Here is a 21,244-nt window from a genome sequence, read left to right on the forward strand (position 1 = left end):
GGGAATACTTATACAGGGTCTGATGAGGGGATATGAACCAGGTGTGTGTAAAAACAAGACAAAACAAATGGAATGATGAGATGAGGAGCGGCAGTGGCCGGTGACGACGAACAAGGAGAGGAGGCAGCTTCGGAGGAAGTCGTAACACACCTAAAAATCACTGCATTTGTGGGCCCCATATGACTAATGATCATTGATCAATGATATTTACTATATTTTTTTATGTAGGCCTGTAGGGCAGAACATGGACGTTCTGTAGCTCTCCTATTCTCAGTCCAGAGGTTTCATATTCCTAAAGAAAATCTAAGTAAAATGTCCAGGTGTGAGATTGTTACACTGATTATTCTATTGGATATGGTATGCCAAATTATAAACTGGGTGGTTCGAGCCCTGAAAGCTGATTGGCTGAAAGCCATGGTATATCAGACCATATACCACGGGTATGACAAAACATTTATTTTTACTGTTCTAATTGCGTTTGTAACCAGTTTATAATAGCAATAAGGCACCTTGGGGGTTTGAGGTATATGGCCAATATACCACGGCTAAGGACTGTATCCAGGTACTCTGCATTGCGTCGTGCGTAAGAACAGCCCTTAGCCGTGGTATATTGGCCATATACCACACCCCCTCCGGCCTTATATCTTAATTAAACACCATGATGCATGCTGTAGGCTGGTTGACTTGAACCTTAAAGACATTCTCTGGAACTTTGGCGACTACTAAGTCTTTTTTAAACCTCCTGCTTTTGGGCTGTATGTGTAAATGTGTAGTTCATACATCCATAATCTATGAGGAGAATTACTGTTTTACCTCAATTACCCACGAAATCCCTAGTTTGAAAGTGACTGTTTTTCTGGACGCTGTGCTGTGCCATTTCCCCTACATTTTCCCCAACGTGGGCCAGCCCCCTAGCAATTTGAATTCTAGCTAATGAGCTTCAGCCCCTCGCCATTTGAATGACAGCTAGCAAGATGCACACACAGCAGAGCGAGAGAGAGCAATGACCTGGTGCAGATATCTGCACATACACTACCAGTCAAAAGTTTGGACACACCTACTCATTCCAGGGTTTTCTTTATTTTTACTATTTTCGACATTGTAGAATAATAGTGAAGACATCGAAACTATGAAATAACACATGGATTCATGAAGTAACCAAAAACGTGTTAAACAAATCAAAATATATTTTATATTTGAGATTCTTCAAAGTAGCCACCCTTTGCCTTGATGACAGCTTTGCACACTCTTGGCATTCTCTCAACCAGCTTTATATATATATATATATATATATATATATATATATATATATATATATTTAGGAGAGCCACTTTATTTAAAGGAAAGAAAAGGAGAAGTGAATTTGTTGTTTTTCTTCTTGTATTTGTCACTCGTGCTGGCACTCTCCTATATGACAAGAATGTAGCCTACAGGTGAAGGCAATGGTAAAATAACCTCCAGTTCATTAGCCCTGCCTAGCGACTACTCTGTTACTGTTGTTGTTGTTGATGTTTTTGTGTTGTTTATTGGAGAGCCACGGAGCCTCTCCAGAACCGGCCAGACACCCATTTGCTCACATCCACTTCAAAAGGCTGAAAAGAAAAATAAAGTATTGCTCCGCATGGTTTCCTACAGAGTCTTGTTAAGGGGATGTGTACAGTAAAAGAGGACTTCAAAGGAGCACCACTGCTGACTGTCTTGAAAGCGGCAGGATTGTTTCGCGTTTTACTGCCCTGTTGTAATGTTTTTAATCCTCAGTGCACCTCACTAAATCTTAATTAGTCTGATGATAAAAAAAAAAAAAAGAAGCAAAACAAGATCATATCACTCTCACCAAGAAACCTGCCAAAAATGTATAAATATTCTGCTTGTTTATTTACTGGCTACACACTTCTCTACTATAGATGAAAATTGATTCACCTTGATTTCTATTCTCCAACCAGGACAGAATATTTAAATTATTATAATTTTTTTATCTTGTCTCGTCGCTTCAACGGGCTTGGGAGGCAAAGGTCGAGTCATGCGTCCTCCGAAGCATGACCCACCAAACCACGATTCTTAACACCCACACCAATGTGTTAGAGGAAACACCGTTCAGCCTGCAGGCGCCCGGCACACCACAAGGAGTCACTAGATCGCGATGAGCCAAGTAAAGCCCCCCTGGCCAAAGGCCGTGATCGAGAGTCCCATAGGTCTAAGGCACTGCGTCACCGGGTCTGTAGTGACGCCTCTAGCACTGTGATGCAGTGCCTTAGACCGCTGTGCCACTCAGGAGGCCCATAAAGTCCTGCTTTTTTGACCCACTTATCATCATGTATAGGGTTGCAAAATTCTGATAACTTTCCCCAAATTCCCAGGCTTTTCAGAAATCCCAATTGGAAGATTCCTGGAATCAGGAGGGAATAAAGCAGGAATTCCGGCAATCCTCCAACCGGGATTTCTCAAAAACCTGGGAATTTGGGGAAAATTACCAGAATTTTGCAACCCTAATCACATATAACACTAAAACTGTAACATTTCACATCAGTCACTTCTTTGGACTCCGGGCATGCCCTTTTAAATCCACTTCCTCTTCTGTTATGGAGAAGAAGGAAGTTATCTGAATAAATTAACAATAATATTTGGCACTGTGCTACACAGTGTCTGTTCTTCACTGTCATCAAATGCTTGTTTTGGAAAACCCCGCCCACCCGCTCCCATACTCCAAGCAAATGGATGATGTGCACGTAGTCAAAGCAGAAACTGAACAGCTAAGAAAAATAGCCTGGAAGGTATACACCTCCTCAAATGGCCCAAAGACAACATGCCACTGAATAGGGTGCCCTGCACTGTTTTCTGGAGCACCGGTCACAAAGATGATGCTTTACCATGTAGACTACTGAGCCCACCCAAATGGTAATAACATGTACGACTCAGAATAGAGATGGGTGCATCATCCACGCATCATCATTCCATACTCATCCCATCATGAGAAAGGTGAGAGGGTGTTGAGGATATTAGTAGTTGTGCCGCTACCTTTGACAGAACACAAACTGTCCCCTGCTACTTTGCTGCTGGTTCTCTCAAGGGACCTCTGTCACATGCCCAACTCTCAGACATCATCTTGTTTCCTGAATGTTTTTTCCCCTTCAAATAACATTCTCTCCAAATATATTTGGAATGGCTGCACATGAGAGGAAGTGTTCTCGGACCAAATAAGTGCGCTCAGCATCGTCCTCTTCCTCCCCCACCTCCCTAACATGTCTTTTTATACATCTCGTGAGAAAGCTGCAGAGAGCTGTATTTTCCATGATTAGTTTGATGGCGGGAAAGTCTTTGGACACAGTCCTGCATTGGAGTCGATCGGGGAGGTGGAGTGGAGTTCATGGAAATAAAATGGTGAGGTAATGGTTTGTCTGTGTCATTAGAAAGCCAAATACATGACTCCAGAACTATTATCAAGGAACCATTTTGTTTCTCTAAACCCCAAATGTAGATGAACTGTGGTGAGAAAGGAAGAGAAAGCATCAGCTTCCTGTCTGATAGACCTTCCTGTCTGATAGACCTTCCTGTCTGATAGACCTTCGTGTCTGATAGACCTTCCTGTCTGATAGACCTTCGTGTCTGATAGACCTTCGTGTCTGATAGACCTTCCTGTCTGATAGACCTTCCTGTCTGATAGACCTTTGTGTCTGATAAACCTTCCTGTCTGATAGACCTTCCTGTCTGATAGACCTTCCTGTCTGATAGACCTTACAGCAGATCAATGGTGCAGAGCAAGAGTATGGGAAATGATTTGAGACCATCTATGTCCATTCTTAAGTCCCTTGACGTAAAACAGTCTACAGCTCATCACAGGCCATAGTTAGGGGACCTGGAGGGGTCCTCAGCCAAGTTGTGGTTGGGCGATGGCCGGGTGTGGCATCCGCTGTCCATCGCTCCTCAGGGACAGATGGCAGAGAGGCATTAACGTGCTGCTGAAACACTGCCTGACAGTCCTGGCATATGCCACCTGCTAATTATGGTGGTGTGCCCCCCCACCCCCCCGCTGTTTACTCATCACTCATCGACTTCTGTATGTTCTGTGTATGTTTTAATCTCCGAGATCACAGGACATAGCAATGGGATCAGAGCCTGACTCACACCCTGTCCTCCTTTCATTTGACTCTGAGGAAGATGGAGGGAGATGGAGGAAGAGAGAGGTTGTGGTTAGGTGGTATATTGGTTTCTTTCCTCTGTATTGTTGACCGTCAAGTACACAGTGTAGTTGATGGCCACTCTTTCTTGGTTCCGCAAACTGAGTCTCAATGACAGATGAGTGGGGCGGCAGAGAGGGAGAGTTCCAGTAGCAGGGATGAGGAGCGGACGTGGGCCTCTGTGGCCATCCTAGCTGGAGTCTGTTCCACTGAGCAAGATGCTTCCTCAGGAGCTGATTTTTTTTTGTGTCATTTTAGCAGACGCTCTTATCCAGAGCGACTTACAATTAGTGAGTGCATACATTTTTTCATACTGGCCCCCCGTGGGAATCGAACCCACAACCCTGGCGTTGCAAACGCCATGCTCTACCAACTGAGCTACACGGGGCGGTGTAATAGATAATAGATTAAGTCTGTCAGGGCCAGAGTGGGACCCACTGTCAAGCTGCCTCCCCATGTAGCCCCCTCACTAAGTAGGGAGAGGGTGACACATCCAGAAACGGCTCCCTCTAGCCTGAAATTCCACCACTGATCAAATGTATTCCAATGCATGATCCAAATATTCCTATTTTTTAAATTGATCTTGGTGGGTAGGGGATGAGTTTATTACATGACGTGAAGAGGAAGGCAACACTGCAAGGCTGTTCTGGGTTTTGTTTATTTGTGAAAGTGTCAGCTATGCTATCTCCTTGTTGTCCACTGTTTTACCTCTCTCACTGACCACTTCTTCTTCACATTGAAAGCAAACCAAGACAATCCATCAGTTGTCAGGACTGAATCAGCTGTAGATCAAACCTGTGTGGACTGGGCAGGATTACTGTCTTCTCTGTAATCTTGTTGTTGGTACTGTTTCATATCTCTACTGAATTCATCATATTTGTCATGATGTCACATCTCGCATTCAGTAGTTGATTGTGATTTCTACTGATGATGCAGAGCAGTTTTTTATTTGTAAAATAATTTGGGGGTAGGGCTGAAGTCACTCACTGTCGCCCACTGAATTGACTGACAGACAGACAGACAGACAGACAGGTCTCTCCTCGTAATGATCACACTTCCTGGCAAAAAGGCCTGGAGGAAAACGTTGCAGGATGTCTGGAAAGATGTTTAGATAAAGCAGGAAAGGTCCACAGAGACAAAGGAGAGCCATAAACAGTGGTGAACCAGTTACATCATTGTGAAGACACACTCCGCTACATACTTGAACAGTCAGTATAGCATGGTGGTCAATTTTGAATCTTCATCAGTTACCCACTCGGAGGTATACAATGTGCTGATGACATCAAGAAAACAAGTGTAGTCCCTCACTGGCTAATTCCCAAGGGTCTGTGTCTCATCTAGACTGTAACGCTGACTCCTTCCCTGTGAACACACCAGGCATGTTATCCAGCCAGGCCTTAGACAGGTGAACAGAGCTGAGAGAGGAAAGCCCTCCCCTCTCCTCTCCTCTCCAGAGCTGCTGACCAGAGTGTTATCGCCTGCAGACATCTCGGTCGGGCAGGCAGCCTAGTTTAAAACATTCCTATTTACTGAATGGCAGAGCAGAAATAAATAACTGTGTTAATATGGTGGGAAGGCTGGTTGGAGAGTGTTGGTGCTGTTTGGTTTGTGGTGATGATGCCATTCATCACAGTGTGACAGCCGCTCCAGCACACTGGGAACCAGGGGCCGCTCCAGCACATCAACCCGCCATATCAGCTCTTTGTGAGAATGTATAAAAGAGAAGTGCAGGCCAAGTGGTTCCTCATTCTCACAGATCCCTCCAGTGTAAAGAGATAAACATACATATACACACACACACGTAGGCAGGCACGCACGCTCACACTATAAAATCCAAATAAAATGTGCAACATAAACTTGCGAGTACAAATATTTTACTTGGACACTTTTCTTACACTCACTCACTGACTGACTAAAACAAGAGGGCAACATCATACATACTGTAGATAGCCTGTCATAGGCATGTGTTTAGAGCGTAATTTACTTTCTGCAAGCAAGTAAAAAAGTGAGAAAGGTCAAACTCTTCTCCCCTGTCCCTTTTCCAACTCTGTGTGTGTGTGTGTGTGTGTGTGTGTGTGTGTGCTGGCAAATAGTACAGTATGTGATTTATGCTTTTGAGAGCAGCGAGATGCGACTTGACATTTTCCTGCTGTGGTGTAGCCCAATTCTGGCTCCATGCTTCATTACATAGCGTTCCCCATGCGAGGGCCGACCCAGTAAAAATAGCCTGGACTGGTTCAAATGGGGAAATTAGCACACTTCAGGTGCCCTTTGGCATCCTTGACTTCACCTGTGATAACTGACATTTTAATGCCATAATTGCAATAATGCAATAATTCTCAACACACAACATGTACAGGCAGACACACAACAAAGCATTACCTAGAGTCGTTCCATGTCATTTCAGCAAGCCATGACACCCACCATCTCAGATTGTTCTGAAATCCTTTCTGTAGTTAGAAACAGATAAGATTAGCATTCCTGCAACATTTTATTTAAATATAATTTGCTCTCTGAAAAATGAAGCTAATTGATTGCACCCAAATTTGCCATTTTAATTTATAGGATTCATATAATTAAGCAATAAGGCACGAGGGGGTGTGGTATATGGCCAATATACCACGACTAAGGGCTGTTCTTAGCCACGTCGCAACGCGGAGCACCTGGATACAGCCCTTAGCCGTGGTATATTGGCCATATATCACAAACCCCCTCGTGCCTTATTGCTTAATTATATGAATCCTATAAATTAAAATGGCAAATTTGGGTGCAATCAATTAGCTTCATTTCTCAGAGAACAAATTATACAGCTGTCAGCCAATCAGCATTCAGGGCTTGAACCACCCAGTTTATAATATTCAATAAATATAGTACCTAACAACTGATTTGAACCAAACTTTTTTCTAATAATGAGTAAGAAATGAGGTATACACAGAAATTGTCAAAAGCCACCCACGGACCGCCTACACCAATCCCAACCCAACAATGAATATACCGTATCAGTTCTCTATGTCTGACCAGTAGTATGGCGCTGCAGCTCAGAGTATTGGTTCTTCACCCTATGTAATCTATTCTCAGTGAATTTGGTGATTGTTTTAGTTTTTTTCTGTTCGGAAAAATGTGTCATTGAAGTTGTTAGGTTTATGTCCCATCCTACATCCTGATATCACCAGGTTCTGTTCCTGCTATTGGGTGATTTAAAAAAGGTATAGTTCACCCAAATTACAAAACGACATATTGGTTTCCTTACCCTGTAAGCAGTTTATGGACAAGGTATGACAGCAACCCATGCTTTGGTTTTGTATAGCTGGCCACTGTTTCAAATGCTAACTTTTTAGCATTTGTGGCACAAATCCAATGCAAGTCAATGGTACCTATATTAGCATTCTAAGTAACATAATAAAGAAATCCCCATCAAAATCTGTCAGTTTAAAATAGAGATGTTTTTTTTTGCGTGGGTGCGTCTCAATCCACCGCATCCGCCTATGGCAGCTTTTTGCATCTGCGGTGGAAGGTGGCCGAGCTACAGCGGTGTTTGTCAGACCATGAAACATCCCGAAAATCATTCTTCTCACAAGAACTGCTTTAGCATCGGAACGTGTCCAACACGAGGATGGTCTCCGTTTTGCTCTACGAACCCCACAAGTGTCACAGGACTCGTCTGAAGGTAACTGGTACCGGTTTAAAAAAATGAATGGATGTATGGAGGTAGTTTTGTGCGTACCCAAAAAAAGGGGTTAAATATGTGTAAAAAAAAAACATATATATTTTTTATATACAGTACCAGTCAAAAGTTTGGACACACCCACTCATTCAAGGGTTTTTCTTTATTTTTACTATTTTCTACATTGTAGAATAATAGTGAAGACATCAAAACTATGAAATAACACATATGGAATCACGTAGTAACCAAAAAAGTGTTCAACAAATCCAAATATATTTTATATTTGAGATTCTTCAAATAGCCACCGTTTGCCTTGATGACAGCTTTGCACACTCTTGGCATTCTTGGATGTTAGGTACTATATTTATTGAATATAATATGAATCTTATCAATTAAAATGGCCAATTTGGATGCAATCAATTAGCTTAATTTCTCAGAGATCAAATTATATTTCAACGAAATAATGTTGCAAAAATGCTCATCGTATCTGTTTCTAACAACAGAAACTATTTCAGAACAATCTGAGATGGTGGGTGTCGAAATCAAATTTGTTGTGCTTTTTGAGTTGGAACAACCCCCTACACAAAAATGTAGATCCAACCATTTGGACAGTCTCTAATGTGCAAGGGACATTTCTATCAACAGCATTATGATAATGCAGTCATCCTCCCCTTCCTAGTTTAGATCTAATCTGTAAATCATTAAAGGCCCAGTACAGTCAAAAACATAATTTTCCTGGGGGGGTGTAACTACAGAGGAAACGTCTAGACACTGCTTTCTCTTCTAAACCCACACACAGACACTTATTATTAAAGATTCCGTCTAGTAAGGAAATTTACTGGCTGTTTTTTTTTCTATGATACCTGAAGGTAACCATTAGTTCCTAGGATACCCTGGAGAAAGGCCCTTCAGAGGACATCTTGCCCTGTAGACATGCCCCTTCAGAGGACACCCTGCCCTGTAGACATGCCCCTTCAGAGGACACCCAGTAGACATGCCCCTTCAGAGGACACCCAGTAGACAGGCCCTTCAGAGGACACCCAGTAGACAGGCCCTTCAGAGGACACCCAGTAGACAGGCCCTTCAGAGGACACCCAGTAGACAGGCCCTTCAGAGGACACCCAGTAGACAGGCCCTTCAGAGGACACCCAGTAGACAGGCCCTTCAGAGGACACCCAGTAGACAGGCCCTTCAGAGGACACCCAGTAGACAGGCCCTTCAGAGGACACCCAGTAGACAGGCCCTTCAGAGGACACCCAGTAGACAGGCCCTTCAGAGGACACCCAGTAGACAGGCCCTTCAGAGGACACCCAGTAGACAGGCCCTTCAGAGGACACCCTGTAGAACCCTAACCCTGTAGACAGGTTTTGTTTATTTTTCAGTCATTTTCAAAGTTAAATTGCCTTAATTGTGTGCAAATTTTTTTAAATCATTTTTAAATGGCATGGCAAAAACAACGGGTTGTTTGGTAGTAGCTCAATTGGTAGAGCATGGCGCTTGTAACGCCAGGGTAGTGGGTTCGATCCCCGGGACCACCCATACGTAAAAATGTATGCACACATGACTGTAAGTCGCCTTGGATAAAAGCGTCTGCTAAATGGCATATTATTATTAGTAGTAGTAGTAGTAGTAGTAGTAGGGGAAGTGACGAGCTCTACAGCAGAGTCTCAGCACTCAATCGCTGGTTGAAAACTGTTTTCTGCCCCTCCCAAAAGATAACATTTGTGGATAATTGGCCCTCTTTCTGGGACTCACCCACAAACAGGATCAAGCCTGACCTGCTGAGGAGTGACGGACTCCATCCTAGCTGGAGGGGTGCTCTCCTCTTATCTACCAACATAGATAGGGCTCTAACTCCTCTAGCCCCACAGTGAAATAGGGTGCAGGCCAGGCAGCAGGCTGTTAGCCAACCTGCCAGCTTAGTGGAGTCTGCCAATAGCATAGTCAGTGTAGTCAGCTCAGCCATACCCATTGAGACTGTGTCTGTGCCTCGACCTAGGTTGGGCAAAACTAAACATGGTGGTGTTCACCCCTAGCAATCTTATTAGGATAAAGACCTCCTCCATTCCTGCCATTATTGAAAGAGATCGTGATACCTCACATCTCAAAATAGGGTTACTTAATGTTAGATCCCTCACTTCAAAGGCAGTCATAGTCAATGAACTAATCACTGATCATAATCTTGATGTGATTGGCCTGACTGAAACATGGCTTAAGCCTGATGAATTTGCTGTGTTAAATGAGGCCTCACCTCCTGGTTACACTAGTGACCATATTCCCCGTGCATCCCGCAAAGGCGGAGGTGTTGCTAACATTTACGATAGCAAATTTCAATTTACAAAAAAAAAATGACGTTTTCATCTTTCGAGCTTCTAGTCATGAAATCTATGCAGCCTACTCAATCACTTTTTATAGCTACTGTTTACAGGCCTCCTGGGCCATATACAGCGTTCCTCTCTGAGTTTCCTGAATTCCTATCAGACCTTGTAGTCATAGCAGATCATATTCTAATTTTTGGTGATTTTAATATTCACATGGAGAAGTCCACAGACCCACTCCAAAAGTCTTTCGGAGCCATTATCGACTCAGTGGGTTTTGTCCAACATGTCTCTGGACCTACTCACTGCCACAGTCATACTCTGGACCTAGTTTTGTCCCATGGAATAAATGTTGTAGATCTTAATGTTTTTCCACAAAATCCTGGACTATCGGACCACCATTTTATTACGTTTGCAATCGCAACAAATAATCTGCTCAGACCCCAACCAAGGAGCATCAAAAGTCGTGCTATAAATTCTCAGACAACACAAAAATTCATTGATGCCCTTCCAGACTCCTTCTGCCTACCCAAGGACGTCAGAGGACAAAAATCAGTTAACCACTTAACTGAGGAACTCAATTTAACCTTGCGCAATACCCTAGATGCAGTTGCACCCCTAAAAACGAAAAACATTTGTCATAAGAAACTAGCTCCCTGGTATACAGAAAATACCCGAGCTTTGAAGCAAGCTTCCAGGAAATTGGAACGGAAATGGCGCCACACCAAACTGGAAGTCTTCCGACTAGCTTGGAAAGACAGTACCGTGCAGTACCGAAGAGCCCTCACTGCTGCTCGATCATCCTACTTTTCCAAATTAATCGAGGAAAATAAGAACAATCCAAAATTTCTTTTTGATACTGTTGCAAAGCTAACTAAAAAGCAGCATTCCCCAAGAGAGGATGGTTTTCACTTCAGCAGTGATAAATTCATGAACTTCTTTGAGGAAAAGATCATGACCATTAGAAAGCAAATTACGGACTCCTCTTTGAATCTGCGTATTCCTCCAGGGCTTAGCTGTCCTGGATCTGCACAGATCTGCGAGGGCCTGGGATCGGGAGAGACACTTAAGTGTTTTAGTACTATATCTCTTGACACAATGATGAAAATAATCATGGCCTCTAAACCTTCAAGCTGCATACTGGATCCTATTCCTACTAAACTGCTGAAGGAGCTGCTTCCTGTGCTTGGCCCTCCTATGTTGAACATAATAAACAGCTCTCTATCCACCGGATGTGTACCAAACTCACTAAAAGTGGCAGTGATAAAGCCTCTCTTGAAAAAGCCAAACCTTGACCCGGAAAATATAAAAAACTATCGGCCTATATCGAATCTTCCATTCCTCTCAAAAATTTTAGAAAAAGCTGTTGCGCAGCAACTCACTGCCTTTCTGAAGACAAACAATGTATACGAAATGCTTCAGTCTGGTTTTAGACCCCATCATAGCACTGAGACTGCACTTGTGAAGGTGGTAAATGACCTTTTAATGGCGTCAGACCGAGGCTCTGCATCTGTCCTCGTGCTACTAGACCTTAGTGCTGCCTTTGACACCATCGATCACCACATTCTTTTGGAGAGACTGGAAACCCAAATTGGTCTACACGGACAAGTTCTGGCCTGGTTTAGATCCTACCTGTCGGAAAGATATCAGTTTGTCTCTGTGAATGGTCTGTCCTCCGACAAATCAACTGTACATTTCGGTGTTCCTCAAGGTTCCGTTTTAGGACCACTATTGTTTTCACTATATATTTTACCTCTTGGGGATGTTATTCGAAAACATAATGTTAACTTTCACTGCTATGCGGATGACACACAGCTGTACATTTCAATGAAGCATGGTGAAGCCCCAAAATTGCCCTCGCTAGAAGCCTGTGTTTCAGACATAAGGAAGTGGATGGCTGAAAACTTTTTACTTTTAAACTCGGACAAAACAGAGATGCTTGTTCTAGGTCCCAAGAAACAAAGAGATCTTCTGTTAAATCTGACAATTAATCTTGATGGTTGTAAAGTCGTCTCAAATAAAACTGTGAAGGACCTAGGCGTTACTCTTGACCCTGATCTCTCTTTTGACGAACATATCAAGACTGTTTCAAGGACAGCTTTTTTCCATCTACGTAACATTGCAAAAATCAGAAATTTTCTGTCCAAAAATGATGCAGAAAAATTGATCCATGCATTTGTTACTTCTAGATTGGACTACTGCAATGCTCTATTTTCCGGCTACCCGGATAAAGCACTAAATAAACTTCAGTTAGTGCTAAATACGGCTGCTAGAATCCTGACTAGAACCAAGAAATTTGATCATATTACTCCAGTGCTAGCTTCCCTACACTGGCTTCCTGTTAAGGCAAGGGCTGATTTCAAGGTTTTACTGTTAACCTATAAAGCGTTACATGGGCTTGCTCCTACCTATCTTTCCGAGTTGGTCCTGCCGTACATACCAATACGTACGCTACGGTCACAAGACGCAGGCCTCCTAATTGTCCCTAGAATTTCTAAGCAAACAGCGGGAGGCAGGGCTTTCTCCTATAGATCTCCATTTTTATGGAACAGTCTGCCTACCCATGTGAGAGACGCAGACTCGGTCTCAACCTTTAAGTCTTTACTGAAGACTTATCTCTTCAGTAGGTCATATGATTGAGTGTAGTCTGGCCCAGGAGTGTGAAGGTGAACGGAAAGGATGGAGCAACGAACAGCCCTTGCTGTCTCTGCCAGGCCGGTTCCCCTCTCCACTGGGGTTCTCTGCCTCTAACCCTGTTGCAGGGGCTGAGTCACTGGCTTGCTGGTGCTCTTTCATGCCGTCCCTGGGAGGGGTGCGTCACTTGAGTGGGTTGAGTTACTGACGTGATCTTCCTGTCTGGGTTGGCGCCCCCCCTTGGTTTGTGCTGTGGTGGAGACCTCTGTGGGCTATACTCGGCCTTGTCTCAGGATTGTAAGTTGGTGGTTGGGGATATCCCTCTAGTGGTGCGGGGGCTGTGCTTTGGCGGAGTGGGTGGGGTTATATCCTTCCTGTTTGGCCCTGTCCGGGGTTTCTTCGGATGGGGCCACAGTGTCTCCGGACCGCTCCTGTCTCAGCCTCCAGTATTTATGCTGCAGTAGTTTATGTGTCGGGGGCTGGGGTTAGTTGGTTATACCTGGAGTACTTCTCCTGTCTTATCCAGTGTCCTGTGTGAATTTAAGTATGCTCTCTCTAATTCTCTCGTTCTCTCTTTCTCTCTGAGAACCTGAGCCCTAGGACCATACGTCAGGACTACCGGGCATGATGACACCTTGCTGTCCCCAGTCCGCCTGGCCTTGCTGCTATTCCAGTTTCAACTGTTCTGCCTGCGGCTACGAAACCCCTACCTGTCCCAGACCTGCTGTTTTCAACTCTAAATGATCGGCTATGAAAAGCCAACTGAGAGACCTGAGCCCTAGGACCATACGTCGGGACTACCGGCCGTGGTGACTCCTTGCTGTCCCCAGTCCGCCTGGCCTTGCTGCTATTCCAGTTTAAACTGTTCTGCCTGCGGTTATGGAACCCCTACCTGTCCCAGACCTGCTGTTTTAAACTCTAATGATCGGCTATGAAAAGCCAACTGAGATTTATTCCTGATTATTATTTGACCATGCTTGTCACTTATGAACATTTTTGAACATCTTGGCATGGTTCTGTTATAATCTCCACCCGGCACAGCCAGAAGAGGACTGGCCACCCCTCATAGCCTGGTTCCTCTCTAGGTTTCTTCCTAGGTTTTGCCTTTCTAGGGAGTTTTTCCTAGCCACCGTGCTTCTACACCTGCATTACTAGCTGTTTGGGGTTTTAGGCTGGGTTTCTGTACAGCACTTCGAGATATTAGCTGATGTAAGAAGGGCTATATAAAATAAAATTGATTGATTGATTGATTGATAGTAGTAGTAGTAGTAGTAGTAGTAGAAGTAGCAGTAGCAGTAGCAGTAGTAGTAGTAGTAGTAGTAGTAGTGTGTGTGAACACATCCATTGGTTTGCGTGTGTGTGAGCAGAAAATCTAATTAACACAACACATTACATTGTTGGTGTGGGAAAACAATCCTCCCCTGCCTGTGTTGATACTCCATGAAAGGAATTAGCAGCACTACCAATTTCAAACCATCCAGAGACACTGGTGTTGAATTGTTGTCCAGTCTCTGAATGGTGACGTCTCATGGGACACACCACCTGGTCCACAGTAAGGTAGATATGAGCTTGTCAATTCCCATATCATCAGTCGCTGCTGCTGACACTTCTCGTCCATGCACTGTGTATCTCAGCTCATTTCAATGCATTTGATTATTGATTTCTACTGTATTGATTAGAAGCTGTCAGTTGGGAAGGGAACAGGCTTTGTATTTCTCCCAGTTTTTTTGTTTTTCCTTCACAGCATGATCACCACCTCTTCACACGTGGCCGGTGACCCTGAGGAAGACATTTGAGAGATTGGAAAAACAGAAAACAGCTTTGCTGTACTTGTCAATACTGGAGTAAAGCGATAACCTGAGGAGAACCTTGTGCAGGTAAAAAGCAGGCTGTCTGTGTATTGATGACAGACAGTCGATCGGTCAGGGCTACAGTGACATGATCTGTCCAAAGAATTCCTCTGCAGAGAGTTTAAGTGACATCGATCCAGGATTCAGCTCATATTTCATCCCAGAGAACAATATTCTTCATTGACATGGATCTGCTGTATGGATTATACTAAAGAAAAAGCACTGCCCCACAAGTCAAGGTTGCAACTCCTTGTTTGATTCTCCTCTCCTTGTTAGCCTTAATCAAATTCTATGTTTTATAATGAAAATAATGCAAATGTTTCATTTTAATTTCACTGATCAAATAGCCCTCCACAGCAATTGTATTTTCATTAAAGAAATCACTGATCATTAATGAAGTATTTTGACTACTTTACATAAAGCTATAAGTGGGAAGGACAATAAGAAGCAGATCAAACGGCCTGTCTATAATTGAAGTGCAAAGCACATCCCCCCTCCTCCATCTCCCCCTCCTCCTCTTTCTCCATCTCCCCCTCCCCTCCTCCTCCTCTTTCTCCACCTCCCCCCCTCCTCCTCTTTCTCCACCTCCCCCTCCTCCTCCTCTTTCTCTACCTCCCCCCTCCTCCTCTTCCCCCTCTTCTTCCTTCTTATTTATGTGGCTATATGAGAAGTGTATGATAAGGGTAATCTGCAATGTACACTGAGTATACAAAACATTAAAACATTTCCATGACATAGACTGACCAGTTGAAAGCTATGATCCCTTATTGATGTCACTTGTTAAATCCGGCATCCCTGTGGGATGCTTTCGACACCTTGTAGTCCATGCCCCGACGAATTGAGGCTGTTCTGAAGGAAAAAGAAGGGGGGTGGGGGGAGGGGGATGCAACTCAATATTAGGAAGGTGTTCTTAATGTTTGGTGTACTCAGTGTATGTACTATGTTGAGTGTGTAATGTACAGTGTCTATTTTGTATACAGCAGTACTGTGTGTCTAAGACAATAATCCCCTTGGGACCTTAAAGTTCTTCCCATCCTATCCACATCACTAACGATGATGGCGGCCTCGCGACTAGCTCTTAGGAAACTTTGCAGTATTTTGTTTTTTTTATGTATTATTTTTTAAATTATTAGCTCAGAAAGTGTTTTGTATCATTACATACAGCTGGGAAAAACTATTGGATATCAGAGCGCCGGTAACTCACCAGAACTACCAACATTACGACTTTCCCGAAGCAGATCCTTTGTTTGCTCTCCCCAGGGCAATTGAACGGAGTCCAGCGGCTGACCCAAAACATCGCCGGCGGAGGAGAGGCACTCGGAGCGGCCTGCTGGTTCGACTTAGGAGGCGCGCACACCACCCACCTCTTCCAAGTATATTACTCGCTAATGTTCAGTCTTTGGATAACAAAGTCGACGAACTCAGGGCAAGGACTTCTTTGCAAGGGCCTCAGGGCAAGGCCCTCAGATCCTCAAAAAGTTATACAGCTGCTCCATTGAGAGCATCTTGACTGGCTGCACCACCGCTTGGTATGGCAACTGCTTGGCTTCCGACCGCAAGGCGCTACAGAGGGGTGTGCGGACGGCCCAGTACATCACTGGGGCCGAGCTCCCTGCCATCCAGGACCTCTATACCAGGCGGTGTCAGAGGAAGGCCCTAAAAATGGTCAAAGACTCCAGCCACCCAAGTCTGGTTGTACATCAGCAGTTTTTCTCTTATGTCAGACACTGACAGTCACTCAATTAGCCATGTCATCTAAAAAAAAATTACATTGGCAACTTAGTCTAGCAGCCAGCTGTCTAAACTTGTAGTAAGCATGGTCGAATTACAGACCGGGTTGACCCAATTGATAATCAGATATCATATTGAAAATTACTAACATTTGTCTCCACCATATGGCAAAATGTGTAGAATTGCACCCTGCACTACAGGAACACGCGTTAGTGCGGCACTCACTCACACAGGGAGAACAGTTTCTTTGGAGGTGTGCATGTTATTGCTACCTCAGATGCACAACTGAGAACCACAGGAAGTAGTAAACCAGAGGGCACAGAAGACTGCAACAAAACATCTGAATCTAGATCTTTATTACTACAAAACCAAACAACAACAAAAAGAAAATCTAGCAAGATGTCCAGAACTATGTTTCTCATTGTGTGTGTTTTGTGCACGGCTGTGATGTCATAATATCATCATTAAAACAAGGTCAACAATTTTAGATAGCTGCCTGGTTGTGATCATGGTAATAATGAAATTCCCAAAACTTGTAAAAAATATATTTGAATTGGCATGTTTTTTAAACCAGCAAGTGTAACTTTTTTTTTTACCAGTGTCGTATCTACAGGCATGCTTGCATCGGATATGCATTGGGGTATTTCAATTAACGTACGTTATTTTTTTCTTCACAAAAAATTTATCCACTTAATTACGACGTCAGAATAGCAAATGCTAAAGCATTTTTACATGTCTTTAAAAACAAAGGGGGGGCAGAAGACAGGTTACTGTAATACTGTATTTTAAACAGCAATAGAACATTTGAACTGAGCAACAATATTGAGGTGTATCTAGGATACGCCTCAATATTGCTTTCTTTTTTATCAAGTCTGAGCTTTCAGTAAACACACACAAACAACGCAGTTCAGTGAGAGGACACATTCAGTTCAGGGAGAGGACACATTCAGTTCAGGGAGAGGACACATTCAGTTCAGGGAGAGGACACATTCAGTTAGGGAGAGGACACATTCAGTTCAGGGAGAGGACACATTCAGTTCAGGGAGAGGACACATTCAGTTCAGGGAAAGGACACATTCAGTTAGGGAGAGGACACATTCAGTTCAGGGAAAGGACACATTCAGTTCAGGGAGAGGACACATTCAGTTCAGGGAGAGGACACATTCCCAAGTCAACACGAAGCAGTGACATTTTTCAAAAATATCCCCCCATCCACCCAGAAAAAAAACAGGACAAAAAAGAAACAGCATAGAACTTCAGAAACCGTTTCAGTCTCTTTTACTTGATGAAGAAGAGGTGATATAAGAAGAGAAGCACATTTTGTCTTGAATGTTACATTTCATATCCTCCTTCAGATTTTCAAGCTTTAAGAAGAAATTATCCTATATATGCGCTGCAAGACTTGTGCTATTGGGACATATTGGGGCATTTGAGGAATCAACAACTAATAACAATATTAATAATAACAATAATAATGAATAATAATAATGAGAGGTAATCAGCTTGGAGAGGAATAGGAGAGGGAAGGGAGATAGGCTTCTGAATGTGCTTCACAGGGAGTGGAGAAAAATCCACCTTTTATTTTCAATGGTCCTTACTTTTTTTTCCCAAAGAGGATCAAACAAAAAATAGTAAAAACAAGTAAAATATAGGGATTTTACAAGTAGCTGGAGTGAGATGATGGGGCAGCAAAAAGCGGCACTCCAGTGTTGCCTCTCACCCCACCACACCCTTTCTGCAGTCCTGTACATGAGTTTCAGGGGAAGGTTTTGGGGATCCATTCCTCCCTTCAGTCACCCCTCTTCTCCACTCGTTCTCTCCCAGCCAAGGGCTCTGTCTCTGGGGTAGCCAGCAGCGGCAGCCCTGGGTCAGTTCTGGAGGAGCTGGAGGTCTCAGTACATGATGGGAGGCTTGGTATAGGGTCTGTTCTCTGTTAGGGAAACAGAAACATCAGTTAATCAAGTGATCCATCCATCCATCCTTACTACCTCTTTTAACAGACATAAAATGAAAATTCTCCCTTGTATTTTCCCACTGAGTAAGGTTTGCCCCTGAGAAACACATTTGCCAATGTATACTTGTTGAAGATGTTGTTGTCAGTATGAGTATTACATTTTGGAAAGTATCTCTTCTGCATATAAATAAAGTTGTTTACTCTCCAGAGGGTGTATATATTTCAAATGATGTGAAACTGAGTTTGTGATTTTTTCAAGTTTTCCGTGAGCATGAGAACACAAGTTCAACCAATGGAGTAAGTATCTATCTCCTTTAATGAAATGTGCGTCAGGAATAATATGGGTGATTAATCATTTAGTGTTAGTTGTCAACGGGAGGGGACAGCTGAAAGGAAAACAGCTGGATAACAAAGTGACTGGAGTCAGCAGCTGCATGTTAATCTCTACATGGTAGTGAAGCACCATTAGATCATCTCACTGGAGATCGAGAGAGCATGGGTAATCACTGTGCTAAGGAGAGTGGTTCTGCAGGCTTGATATGTGTTCTGGGAACTGGGAAAAGACAACAGAACATTAGATAAAAAAGCAATGTTCGGTGGTGTTGGAGGATGAGGGCCAGAAAGAGACATAATGAGAGAGTGATGGACTGACTGACTGTCTGTCTATACAGTCTGTCTGTCTGTACTGTCTGTCTATACGGTCTATACTGTCTGTCTGTCTATACTGTCTGTCTGTCTGTCTGTCTATACTGTCTGTCTGTCTGTATGTCAGTCAGAGTAGAAAGAGGAGAAGAGCAACACTCCTTGATTCTCTAATTGTATTCCAATGTTAATATGTATGGTCAGGATAACTACATTTGACATTGTGTTTACATCTGCTCTATCTGCTGTATGTTTAACCCTTCTCAGAATGTGCAGGGTGACGTGACAAGATGTGTAGTGTGGTGGCAGAATGGCTGTTGTGTTGCAACACCTCTAGGGACTATCCTCAGCAGCTCAATCCATATTTAACATGACTCTGGCCCTCTGGCCCTCTGGCCCTCTGGCCCCATTCTTTTCTGCATAGACTGCAAACGGGCTAATTGCAGCCGATCTGAGACTGCCATAAAGCTTCACCTTGATATTTCATGCTCGCTCTTTTTTCACTGGGTTGCCAATTAGTGAGTTGCAAACTTTGGAAATTAACGGTACCCAAGGGTCTCATTTGGTGTATGTAACTACAGCGTTTGTTTGGAACTAAAGCAGGTTAGGATATATCTGGTTATTTGGGAGTAGATTATTCCTGTAGGTGAAGATGCTGAAATGTTTTTTAAGGAACAAGTGGTTGTGACAGGAGCCAGAGTGAAGAGGAGCGTGTTAGTTGGTGTAATAACAGCTAGAGTGGTGAGGTCCTCATCTATCCTTTCTGGGTCCTTCTCCTTACTATTCTCTCCCTGTGTCACCCCCACCTCCCTCTCACTCCCTCCCACCTCCCTCTCACTCACCCCCACCTCCCTCTCTCTCACCCCACCTCCCTCCCTCCCTCCCTCTCACCCCACCCCCCTTCCCTCCCTCTCTCACCCCCACCCCCCTCTCTCTCCCTCCCACCTCCCTCTCTCTCTATCTATCACTTCCCTCTCTCTCACCCTCACCTCCCTCTCTCACCCTCACCTCCCTCTTTCTCACCTCCCTTTCTCTCCCTCCCTCCCACCTCTCTCTCTCTCCCTCCCTCTCTCTCTCTCTCTCTCACTCCCACCTCCCTCTCTCTCTCTCCCTCCCTCCCTCTCTCTCACACTCCCACCTCCCTCCCTCTCTCTTTACTCTTCCTCTCTTCTCTTAATCGGCTTGTAAAATGATGTCACCTTCTTTTGTATTCAGCAGTTTCTGTTACCTACACTCATCTAGATTAATAAAAAAGATGCAGGTCTGCGTAATAGACCAACACACAGAGGAACCTGAGAAAGCGTAAAAAGCTTTTAGCCCCAGAAGTGGGATCTCAGCAAGGACAATCAAACCTAATGAAATCAGTTGTCAGTGCTAAGCTTGCAAACTGTGAAGTCCAACTTGGGAGTGAAGCAAGGTGTAATTAGATTCCTCCCAGTGTAATGGATGGGCCGTGGGGGAGGAGGGGCCGGACAACATACTCCTAACTGGAGCTCTTAAACCCCTGTGAGAGAGAGTCAGTCGGCTTCCAGTCCCCAAACAGCCAGGAGATCCAGGATAGGCCCCACGTGTCCTGCCACAGCATCCCCACAGACAGACACCTCTGCTGGGCATGGTGGTGGTGAGGCATTGGGCAGTCTAGTCGTGGACCGGGACTGGACAAACACACCTCATCAGCATGATGGGATTCCAAGCTGGCACAGTTGAAACACAGCTTATTTTAATAGCACTGCAATTCAGATTGATTGCATACCTAGTGAATGTAATCATTGATAGGTAGTAGGGGGATAGATCTAACAAATGCTTTCATAATTGTAGCTCAGATTTAATCAGGGAGGCGTGATGAGGCTTGAATGCCATATAACAGAGATTATTATCTTTTAAAACTTTGGTCAAAGGAAAGTCCTTCACAGCAGTAGAAGAAACACAGGAAGAGGATAGATTTACTCAACCAGTTTTAAGCAGTAACACAGGGACTAAAGGGTTTTGGGAAATGGTCTCCTAATGTAATTGAATACTCCTGTTGCATTGTTGTAAGATGCTCATCACTGGCCAGTACAGGTGAAATGTGGATCTCTCTCTCTCTCTCTCTCTCTCTCTCTCTCTCTCTCTCTCTCTCTCTCTCTCTCTCTCTCTCTCTCTCTCTCTCTCTCTCTCTCTCTCTCTCTCTCTCTCTCTCTCTCTCTCTCTCTCTCTCTCTCTCTCTCTCTCTCTCTCTCTCTCTCTCTCTCTCTCTCTCTCTCTCTCTCTCTCTCTCTCTCTCTCTCTCTCTCTCT

The 21,244-nt window shown here is 43.9% G+C and overlaps 1 protein-coding gene across 9 annotated transcripts in view; it reads right to left on the bottom strand.

Moving 5' to 3' along the window:
- Window positions 1–17,127: 17,127 nt before the first annotated feature.
- LOC121542130 (dachshund homolog 2-like) overlaps window positions 17,128–21,244 on the bottom strand; it is a 183,069-nt gene continuing 178,952 nt past the window's right edge. For all 9 annotated transcript variants that reach the window (XM_041851617.2, XM_041851615.2, XM_041851613.2 and 6 more), the window contains one exon: window positions 17,128–18,302. In XM_041851617.2, coding sequence (XP_041707551.1) covers window positions 18,265–18,302 — 38 coding nt within the window. In that variant the 3' untranslated portion in view covers window positions 17,128–18,264. The remainder of the gene's footprint in view (window positions 18,303–21,244) is intronic.

Source organism: Coregonus clupeaformis, chromosome 27, assembly GCF_020615455.1.
Source record: "Coregonus clupeaformis isolate EN_2021a chromosome 27, ASM2061545v1, whole genome shotgun sequence".
NCBI lineage: Eukaryota > Metazoa > Chordata > Actinopteri > Salmoniformes > Salmonidae > Coregonus > Coregonus clupeaformis.